This window comes from Rousettus aegyptiacus, unplaced genomic scaffold (assembly GCF_014176215.1).
Source record: "Rousettus aegyptiacus isolate mRouAeg1 unplaced genomic scaffold, mRouAeg1.p scaffold_m13_p_10, whole genome shotgun sequence".
Lineage (NCBI taxonomy): Eukaryota > Metazoa > Chordata > Mammalia > Chiroptera > Pteropodidae > Rousettus > Rousettus aegyptiacus.
In genome coordinates, this window is record NW_023416285.1 from 97,154,737 (window position 1) to 97,166,181 (window position 11,445).

Sequence of the window (11,445 nt, forward strand, 5' to 3'; positions counted from 1 at the left end):
ACAAACCAGAGGAATGAAAGTTAACCAAAAAGGGGGGCCTCCCTTCAGGGTAATAGAAATGTTCTAAAACTAGATTATAATAGTGGTTGCACACTCAATAAATTTACTAAAAATCAATGAATTATACAATTACAAAGGGTGAATCTTATGTAATGTGAATTAGACCTCGCTAAAGTTGTTAAAACACGTTTCTTCCTTAAGTATGAGAAATAGTCAAGAATGGAAGACACACACACATGCGCGCACACACACACACACACACACGCATGCACACGCACACACACTCATCCACGCACGTACCCTGGCCAGACCGTCGGCTCCTCTCTCAGCCCGGTGGCCTGAGTACATGAATTCTCTTGAAGATACAGGCAGTAGAAAATGTTGTAGTGAATCCTAACGAGGAAAAGGCAGATTTAGAGATTTTCGAATTAAGTCACAATGTGTACCTCATTTTTCCTTAGATGTATTTAGACTCCTTACCATTTCTAAAAAGAAAACGCCTACCACCATTGTATGAAAAAAGGGAAGAACAGAACTCAGAGCTGACCAAAGCCCTCCGAGAGAGCTGCCTGGCTCCAGTGTGTGAAGGGCGAAAGGGGGGAGCCCAGGTCACGCTGCCTGGGGAACGGGGAACTAGCTGTCACCTCATGAGACAAACCATCACAAAAGCGAACGTGAATGCTGCCCCTTGTTCCGCGTTAACTTGGTGGCATCTTATCTTTCTGAGCCTCTGTTGCTCTGCTTCCCGCCTCTGGTTTAGAAGCATGAAGAACATTCTGTCTTTGACGGTCCCAAAGGTAGGGTGCTATGCGGGTAACAAGATATGATAACCAAGGACGTGAAAACGAAACAGCCTCCAAGTCACCGAGGGGGGCTGAAGACGACACCGCGCGCTCGCCGAACAGCCCACCGCAAGCCACTGCAGGCCTCTCCGTGCGCGCCGAGCCGAGCTCGCCTCCCCCAGGCCACCGCCCGCCGTTCGGTGCGCTGGCCCATCCGCAGAGCGCGAAGAGGTGAGCTCCGAGCGTCCATCTTGCTGGTGCAACGAACACCTTTAATGCCACCACACTCCTCTCTGCAGTCACGCTGCCTCCCAGGTAAAGCGGGAAACAACACGCAAACACAACAACGCGCAGCGTAGCACGCTCCCCGCTCGGCGTCCACGTCCGCGCCAACGTGCAGACGGCTCGCAGGCTCGCGCCTGCACGCAGGACTTCGCTCGTCGCCTGCGTGCCTGTCTTGTCTGAACGTCACAAGGCTCCTGGCCCTGAGCCTCCCTGCCGTGGAGTAGGATACCATGGACACTACAGTTAGTGAATCAACACGTATCTCAGAGACACAGCAAACACTTGCACGTTCCGGAGGAGAAATGCTCAGCACAGATGACGGCCACAGCTCACCGGCTGCCGCCGGCCATGCTCCCCGTGGAGCTCACTCCTCCCGGGGGAGGGAACGCTCCGGGCCTGCCCCCCAGGGCTGCCGCATCACCCCACTGCCCATCCGCGGTCGGGGGCCGGGCCTCCAGCCGGCTGCCCTTCGCAGCCTGGATTTCACTCTGACTTCTTCCGTGGCCGACGGCACCGCCCGTCATCTGGTCACTGAGGCCCTCCCTCCCCACCACTACGTCCTCACCGCTGGACACCTTCCGCTCCCCACAGGTACGAAATTCATCCCCAGCCTTGGGCCCTCAGATGAGGTGCTCCTGCTAAAATGCTCTCACCACAAACCTTAAAAACAGCCGGCTCCCCAGGGCCAGCATCACCGCCTCGGCCCCACCTCGGACCGTCAGGCATTAGATTCTCAGGGGAGCACTGGGCCCTGGTGCCCCCGAGGTTGGGGAGCGCAGGTTCAACGCACCTGCTCACAGAGCACCCTGCACTTGCGCACGCAGCCCACGCGGACAGGAGTGTCACCCGCCTCCTTCACGGTGGTGCCACGAGTGCCTGGAACCCTCCCCAACGCGTGACAGGTGCTCAGAACGTGTGTATGTACGCGCCCTCCGCAAAGAGGCCCGTGCGGGTCTGCGGCCGAGGGAAACCACGTGGTCTCTGCAAACGAACAGCCCACGTGCTACACAGCCCTTGTCACACTGAGAAGAACAGCAGACAAGAACCACAATTCTTATAGCTTAACCCAAAGAGGCGGAGGGACCAGACCTTAATGTTTTCCTGGAAAACGCAGCCACTTCTGGATTAAGAAATCCGTCTGCGGGGGACTTCCTCGGGCTCCCACAGCCTCGAGGGCAGGGCCTCGGGGGTTGATGTGACGGCTGCGGAGCGCGTTATATTTGCAGAGCGGGGTTTCGCAGCTCGCCCGGTGCGGACGCGGGCGGCGGGGCTGGACCCTGTCACAGGCCTGGGCCGCTCCGCCCGCCAGGGTCTCTGCTCTCCCCCCTGCCGCTTTACCGGTTGCTGATGTTAATGCCCCTCTCCCGCATGGCATAGAGAAGCACGGCGATGCAGTACAGGGTCTCCGTGGCGTCGGGCACGGTCACGGTGGAGCTGGGTCTGCGGAGGCAGAAGAGCAGCTGCTGGATGTCCTTCACGCTGCTGGACAGCAGGACAATGGCTGCTACCAAAGCCCACACGTTGACACCCTGCGGGGAGAAAGACCCCAAAACACAGGGCCCGGTTAGGAAACATCACTTCAGACAAGCCGTGAAGAAACCGTTCGCGGGGCAGGCGCCACCTGCAGGTGGTCTGAACTGAGCGCAAGCTTCCCAAGTGACATTTGGGAAACGACGGGAACCTTTCTTTTTTGCCCCTGGAGTCCCCTCTTCTCATCGCTTCTGGACTGGAGTTCTTAGCTTTCTTTAATTAGACAACATTTAGCACAGAGCGCCGCACGAAGACGGTCCTCGCACACCCCGCCCTCCTCTCCAGGCCAGGTGGGAACACCCGGGGCCACAGATGCTCAGGGCACAACGGGACCCCTATTAAACGGGAGCCTGCCCACCTGGGAGGCACAAAACAGGTACACGAAGAAGGCAGCAGCCTTCGGTGGGGGGGGGGGGCGGTCAGGAGTGGCGATTCTCTGGCATTAAGATGCTAATTTACTGCTCGCTTTGTTATTAGTTAATAATTACTAAACATCAAGTTAAATATGAAATAAATTATTGAAAATTTATTATCATGAACACAGTATGCGCCACTCAGCAACGTCCAAGGTGTTCACTGACGTGGAAACAGTAATGCGCACTCAGCCGCATCAGTCTTCATTTTGCTGCAAGTCTCCCTGTTCAAAAACGCATTCCAGAAAAAAAAAAAAAGCACTCCTGGGAAGGGAGGGTCCACGCGCCTCTCGCTGCAAGCGTCCCGTGAAAGAAAACTCACTCCGCCACCACTGGCAGTCACTTCCGGAAGGCGGAGTGACTCGCCCTCTGCGGGCTGCAGAACACAGGCTGAGGTTGCACGGAGCTTGCAATAAATTCCCCAAATCCCCGATCTGGACGAGGGGCCACAGGTCAGGAGACAGGACGGCTTCTGGCCTGGCGTTACGCGCTGCGCCTCTGTGCAGGACCTGCCGTCTGGCCCTCATGCACCCCGTGCTGTTGCCAAGGGCACGGGCCACCTCGCGAAAAAGTCCCCATGAACCGCAGAGTTCAGAGGGGAGGGGGGCCCTCCGCTGCTGAGGATTCCTCAGCAGAACGGGAAACGGACTACATGCTTTCTAAGATCCCCGAATTGAGGAATCTACACCAATGTGGCCTTCTACTTCTCTAATGGGACGAATGACAAGATTTGGCTTCGAAACAGAGATTAAACAAAGATTTCAAAAATAAATCTAAAACAACCTTTGGCTGCACTTAAAGCACCAAACACACTTTCTTCCCATGAGAAAAGGAGTCGCCTGGCCCGGGAAGTCCCCACGGCCTCTTCACGTACCGCGGCAGCCACGCAGAGGTCAGGCAGGTGCTGCCGCACGCAGGCCTCTGCCTCAGGAAGGAGGAGGTGGTCCCTCAGGCTCCACAGTGCCCGCCCGGGGTCCACGCTCGGGGAGCATTTGGTGGTGGCTACGTAGCTGGAAGACACACAGGGCAGCGTCCGTGAGGAAGACGATCGCACGTGGTCACGCACCGGATAGGATGGAGAGACCGTCTCCCTGGCGAGGGTGAAGAAACTCACCGGATGAGGTTCAGCACACACAGGTCGGAGTCCTTCTCTATGCCGTGGCTCAGTAGGATGCCGTCCACCTTGCTGACGGCCTGCTCTTCGTTCATCAGGTACTGGTGATACAGCTTCTTCCAAGGGATGAACTACACGGTTCAAAAAATGCAAAATAGCATGTGGGCAGTGGCTACCAGAGAGCAGATTAGGTCACAAACATCCTGACAACCCTCCGCCAACCGAAAAGCAATTACAGCTCACAACGCAAAAGCTGGGAGAATGGGGTGGACACGTCACACAAATTTTGGTTGGACCCTAGAACTGGGTCTTGGTTTTGATGCTAACTTATTACAGAATCTGGGGAAGCTAGTGCTTCATTTCTCTGTCTGAAATACCAGGGCACCATGGCGCAGAGTTTCTATGAGGATTAAAGAACATGAAAGGTGTGGCTATACTAATATTAGGCAAAATAGACTTTAAGTCAAAAATTATCAGAGGCAAAGAAGGAGATTATATAATTATAAAGGGATCAATTCACCAAGAAGATATAACAATTATAAATATTTATGTACCTACAACAGAATTCCTTAATCTAGGAAGCAAACACTGGCAGAAAAGAAGGGAGCAATAGATGATAATATAGGAGACTTTACGATCCACGTTCGAGAAAGGAGAGAAACAAAGCACTTGACCTACACTAGGTCAACTGAACCTAATAGATACATACAGAACACTCCGCCCAACAACCGCAGAGTGTACAGTCTTCTCAAGTGCACACGGAACGTTTTCCAAAATAGAGCACGTGCGAGGCTACAAAACAGATCTTAACAAATTTTAAAAAACTGAAATTACAGAAAGTCGCTTTTTCAATCCTTGTGGAATGAAACTAGAAATCAGTAGCAGAGAGAACACTAGAAAACCCGCGAGCACATGGAAATTAAACAACGCACTCTTAAAACAATCAATGGGTCAAAAAAGAAATCACAGAGGAATCAGAAAATACCTTGAGACACGTGAAAACAAAAATACGGCACACCGAAACTCACGGAACACGGTGCACGTGCCGCTGAGAGAGAAGTTCAGAGCTGTACACGCTTCCATCAAAAAAGATCGCATATCCGCAAACTACCTTTACACCTAAAGGAACGAGAAAAAGAGGGACCAGCTAACCCGGAGCTGGCGGAAAGAAGAAAATAACAGACCAGAGCAGAGAGAAATAAAATAGAGACTAGAAAATTTTAAAAATCGGTGAAACTAAGAGTTGTTTTTTTTTAAATGAACAAAATTTATAATCCTTAGCCATATTAAGAAAAAAAGATTTCAATAGCTAAAATCAGAAATGAAAGAAGGGATATTACAATCGATGTCACAGAAATAAAAAGGATTTTAAGAGCACGCTGTGAACAACTGTGCATCGACAAACTGGATAACCCAGAAGAAATGGATAAATTCCTAGAAACACAGAACCTACCAAGAGTGAATCATGAATAAAAAATCGGAACAGACCAATGAGTACGGAGATTGAATCGGTCATCAAAACTTTCGCAACAAAAAAACCCTCAGGACCAGAAGGCTTCCCTGGAGAATTCTACTGACCATTTAAAGAAGAATAGCAATCCTCCTCAGACGCTTCAAAAAACTGGAGAGGAGGGAACACCCCCAAACTTATTCCATGAGGCCAAGATAAACATAGACGCAAGTCAGAAAAGGGACACGGCCAGCTGCCACGCGGAGAACTCTTCTGAGAGCATGGGCTGCCCACCGCGTCGACCTCCAAAGGTATCCGGAAGGAAATGAGAGCGATGATAGGTTACTGAGAACAAACGCCTCGCGTCATTGCCAGGGAGGACAGAAGCGGCGTCACTGCAACATTTCGGGAGGTGAGTGTAGACTGGAGTATCTCCCCCCAAGGCTTCTCAAGCAGAACTGAGAACGCTCTCGGCGACGACTCTTCGGTCCACATTGGAGAGGTCTCAATTTAGTGGGCAGAAATGCTACGACCCAAAACAGACTTCATGTCTAAAGGCAGAAAGGCATTTCTCAGAAAGCGGGCAAAGAATGAAGCGAGAGTGATGTGAAATTTCCTCTAAAACCTTCTGTGCTTAGAAGAAAAATGTACCACATCTTAACATATCCATCTTGCACTCACTCCGTCCCTAAGTTTTTAAACTTTAATGTGCCTGAACGGAGAGTTAATCTTTGCATCTCTGATTTATTCCCAGGGGCTAGTCTAAGGAAAACCTAAGACAAGCGAAACATCTCCCCGGTCCTCAGGTTTACCTGAGAACCTGAACCTGGGGTGGGAGGAGGTGTAATCAACATCAAAGGGAAGAAAAGGGGGCTGGGACAGGGACATGGCCAACTGCCACGCGGAGAACTCTTTTCTGAGAGCATCGGCTGCCCACTGCGTCGACCTCCAAAGGTATCCGGACACAGCGCTACTACATGCAGAATACCGCGAGGACGATGGAGAACGCAAAACCTTTAAGGAGCGACCAGCCTGCTGTCAGTGAGCTGACGGTTTAAAGAGGGAGGGAGGCTCTCTAAGCCATAAAACGGAACATGATAAACTTGCGACGGAGGTAAAAATTCCTGCAGCAGCATAAGGAAGAGAGAGTAATTTCAGAAAGATGAAATGGGAAGCAGAGTGAGGCCCTGAGGAAGTAAGATGTCAACGGAGATCGGAGGGGCCCTTTCCGTGGGGGCGGGGGTGGGGTGGTTAGACCCACACGGGGCAAGCGAGATGCGGTCTGGCGCGGAGATGCAAGAAACCGTGTGCTGTGGGCAGGACACGGGCGTGTGCTGAGAAGTGAGCTGGGGTGACAGGCGGGCAAACGGAAGGCCTCACATGCCACCAGGGAGCCTGGATGTTACTCCGGAGGCGGATGGAAGCCGCCGTTCCCGAGGCCACGCTGCCATCAGAAGTGCGCGGCGAAGCCGAGCCGAGTGCTTTCACAGACAACGCCACGGAGCTACAGCGCCCTACGCACCAGGGGGTCGCGGATGATCTCCCGCCACAGGTGGCACACCAGGCTCAGGTTCCAGCAGAGGTCTTCCATGGGGAGGAAAGCGAAGATGTGCCTCAGGACTTCGCTGGGCAGGCTACAAATGTGGCTCTGGGGCTCCTGGCCGGGCAGGGTCCCAAGAAGCCCATAGTAGGAGTCGGGGACGAGGTCGGGGCCCGCATCCCCCATCTCCTGGCTAGATTCTTCAGACTCTGCAGAGAGCCGTGACAGGGAGTCCCCTGCTCCTTGCCTGGCGTGCCTGGGCTTTGCGTAGGACAGGGATGACCGGTGCCGTGGGGTTTTCTTACAAACCCCGTCCCACTGACTGGTCCCTGTCGCTGGGCTGCTCTCGCCCTCGAAGGACCGGGAACGCTTCCTCACAGAGCCTGGCGAGCCCCGTCTTGCGTCCCCATCAGCGTCCTGAGGCAGAGCACAGCCGCTTTCTGTGGCAAAGGTCATTTCGTCCTCTGAGTCCTTAGAGCCGTCTTGGCCCACAGAATTGCTCTTGGCCATGTCATTGGTGCATCGCCGCTGACCAGCTGGGAGGAGCTCAGTGCCGGACCTCTGACATCCCTGACCTGTGCAGAGAACCCAAACAGAACGGATGAGAAATGGATCATGACTGCTGACCTATTATTGTTGGCCCAAACGAGACAGACTAAGTTTCAATGACCTATACCGACAGAGGAAAGAGACAAGGATATAGTGATTGGCCAAATGATTTTATAAAGAGCTTAATCCAAGAACACGTTCATAGTTGGCTCTCCATATAGTCAGACACACATCTGGAAAGAGACAGACACCAGTCCTCAGATGGCGTGAGGTCCATGCTACGTCCTGTGATACAGACACACTGGATATGTGAATGGACAACGAAAAGCAAATGACTGTCCATTCACACATCCACTCACGAAAACCCACGCCTCCTGCCTCGCTCTTACATGAAAAAAATCTAAGTTTGCTTAAGTAGAAAGGAAAAGGCTTTAGATTAGCAGGATTCAGTGAAACCCACTTTCACCATGTGACAGTTAAAAACCCTTCATTTTCCTTTCCTCCCGTGAAGATTAATTTATTTTAAAAAGGAAGGAGTCAGGATTCTCTTCATATGATTAAAGCAGAACCTAATCTAGTCCACACGTTTTTTCAGGAGGCATTTACTAATAAGCACCTATGATTCTGAGACAAAAATAAAGTAAAAACCAGTATACGTCTTCCCTGACCTTACAGACTTCACTGGCGCTTAGGGGAATCAAATGGTTATTTCACATATCACCACTGCATTTTAAACTCCTAAATGTCAATGACATATTTAAATGCCTTATCGACATACAACAAAACCCATGGTTCCTTCCTGAAATAACCGTAGCCAGAATTCTCACTCTGGAAAATTAAGAGAATAGAACAAAACTAGGGTTAGCTTTTAATAGAATTTACAGACTTTAATATGTGTGTGTGTGTGTGTGTGTGTGTGTTTATGTTTGAAAAAGAAAAAAACATAACTGCTTCCAGGCCGTTTGATGGAAACCCAGAGTTCTGCAGTCAACAGACCCGCGTTAAACCCTGATATTTTCTAATTGTGGGATAACCAGAGTGGTGTCCCTAGAGAGACTACCACATGCCCCACTGGAAAACACATGTGCTGACAAAGTCCTTGTCAGTAAAAAACTCGCAGCACAGAGACGTTGACTCATGTACACGAAAGCTGCCTCATAAATTGGTTATGGCAGTTCCCAAAGGTGATAGACACATATTACGATATTTAAAGAAAACCAGGTAAGATGCGAGTTGGATTCTGGAATTAGACGCGCCAAAGGGAAACGAGGCGATCTGGTCACACTGACAGCTGCTAAGCAAAGGGGCACGTGGACGGGTCACGAGAAAACCGCACTGCCGCGAAAACGAAAACGACCCGCAGGTAACTGACGATGAACGTCGGGTGACGGCGGGTTTGACCTGCAGTCACGACGGCGACGGGGAAACACGGGGCCGCGATTCGACAGGAAATGGTCCTCGAGAACATTAACGTGACGATGTACATTAAAAAGACGTGAGTAAAATCTGAAGGCAAGGAGAGGCATTCCTGCAGCAGCCCAGGCCCGAGGCCACGGCGGGCGCAGCCCACCACGAAGCCGCGGGGCGAGGAAACGGTGTGCGGAGAAACGGGACGCCTGGCGGAGAGGACGGCTGCGGAGCGGGAGCCCACGGCGGCCCCAGACGGGAACGGCGGCTCCGCCGGCACGCGCTCCCTCCCGCGTTGTAGTCCGGCGGGCCGAGGGCACTCCCTCGCTCATGTTTTCCTGGGGCCTGTACCCACCCCTGGAATAGCATGGACTTTCCATGGAAAACCCTCAGATAATGAGAAAAGTATCAAACTGTTGCAACGGGATTACAAAATCACAGCGGCAATACTTACAGATACTGGGGGACAGTCTAAGGCCACACGCGCTACAGATTCGAAACGCAAGGTACTTGTTTGGAAGACGTACCCCTAATCCCTCTCTTTGCTCTGGGTCTAGGATAAAGACCGTGGTTTGGGTCTCTGCTTGTCCATCCTTGGCTGAAGGGCTGGGTCGCGGCCAAGTGTCTCGGAGCCAAACGTTGGCAGTCGATGGCTGTAAGATGCTTCCGTTTAGACCGTCTCACTGTTTTGTACCAACAGGCAAAAGAAACAGAACTCTTGTTAGGTATCACCAACTCTATAAACTGGCCGGCAAATGAGATTTAATTTTCAGGAACGGACCACCCCGGCCGGCCCCTTTCTTCTTCCCTACATGCTCACCAACTTCTACTCGTTTCATAGTTTCTTAGCATTTCTTCCTTAGAATTCAAGAAGGACTCCTAAAATAAGAGCCTGAAAAGACTTTCTTTATTATACTCTCTAGAAGCCCTGGTCATGAAACACTCATTCCAAAAGATGGATAAATCGAGGTCTGTCATCATTTCTCTGACTTTAGCCGGGACATTTACGCTCCCATGATAACCACAAATATTTAAGAGTTTACATTTAAATATAAACCCATTCATCATCCCTTGTATCAGCTTCTCTGAGTTTCAGAAGCAGAACGCAGTGACTAATAATAAAACCACCGTTATTCCTACAGAAGGCCACACTGCACGCCTCTCAGTGCCCAGAGGATCTCAGTACTGGGCACAGGCTGAGAGCAAGGCTCCCAAGTAGAAGAGAATCAAATCCACTTTTAAGGATCTTCAGAGCAAATTTAGTATCCTCCCTTAGCAACGTATTATAGCAACAAGTGTACCTAGAATTCTGTCTCAAGTGTTTAGAGACCTATCCCACCTGTACGATCCCCCCAAATTCAGCTTTTTTTTGGAAATATACGAGACAGAGGCTGACAGCAGATTCGTACAGAAGAGGCATTCAAACATGCAGGATGCGACTTTTTCTAGAAAAAGTATGTAAAAATGACTGTATCCCAGCATTCTCCAGCCAACTAACTATACTAATGACGCCACAGTAAAAATACAGAGGCACTGACAACCACCACCGACTAGGAAGTCATGTCTTAATCGCACGCCTAAGAGTCACACCGCGCTCCAAGGTAAGGACGTATTCTGTGCCCCCTGCATGGAGCACGCAGCGCAGGTTCAGCAAATACAGGAAGCGTGGAGGAGGCGGTGACAGCAAGGTCACAGGGGTAAGGCTGGGCGGGAACCCAGGTCCCGGACCGCTAGGATCTGCTGTCACAACGCTTTCGTGAGGCATCTGGCCAGGGCGGACCACCTTAAAAGTGTCACTGTGGACAGACAAGAGAACATTAAAAATACTCAGAAGAGGCTGTTTTGGGAAAATAGGTAACAGACTTTTATTTACGTATTCATTTTTGTTAGACGTGTCTGACTCTTAAGAGCTTGCTAAAAGACTGCATGCTTGCGGAATTCTAACAGAGGCGCGGGAGCGAAAGAGAGAGGGAGGGGCGGGGGTGGAGGAGCAGCGTCCTGCTGGGGGGCGGTGCCCCCCCCCCCCTGCATGCCGGCCGGGGCGTTCGGGCGTGTCTCAGGGAGGCAGCGGGGGCGGGGGAGCCTAGACTGGCCAGTCCGGCTTCTGGTGCTAACACGGCTGGCCCCGCTGTCCATCTGGATGGTGTTGCCTGCATCCCCGGGGCCGAGCCTGCCCCTCGGGGACGCAGAGCTCACACTTTCATCGTATCTACATAGCAAAAATGACTAGTTTGACTTCAGCTGGGCAGATGTTAGGACATCTAGACTGAGTTTCGCCTGCCCCTCTGATCTCCGAGGGCTGGAGGGCTGCGAGTCACTGAACCGGACGCCGGGAGCCCCGCGTCCACCTCCGGAGTCAAACAGGTCGCTGATCT

General features: G+C 51.8%; 1 protein-coding gene across 6 annotated transcripts in view; it reads right to left on the bottom strand.

Moving 5' to 3' along the window:
• FBH1 (F-box DNA helicase 1) overlaps positions 1-11,445 on the bottom strand; it is a 34,341-nt gene that overhangs the window by 16,684 nt on the left and 6,212 nt on the right. For 3 of the 6 annotated variants that reach the window (XM_016127982.2, XM_036228208.1, XM_016127983.2), the window contains 6 exons: positions 9,598-9,753; positions 7,097-7,689; positions 4,125-4,255; positions 3,885-4,020; positions 2,406-2,596; positions 301-393 (listed from right to left, as the gene is read on the bottom strand). In XM_016127982.2, coding sequence (XP_015983468.2) covers positions 301-393; positions 2,406-2,596; positions 3,885-4,020; positions 4,125-4,255; positions 7,097-7,689; positions 9,598-9,753 — 1,300 coding nt within the window. The other 3 variants (XM_016127981.2, XM_036228207.1, XM_016127986.2) reach the window with 3 other exon arrangements.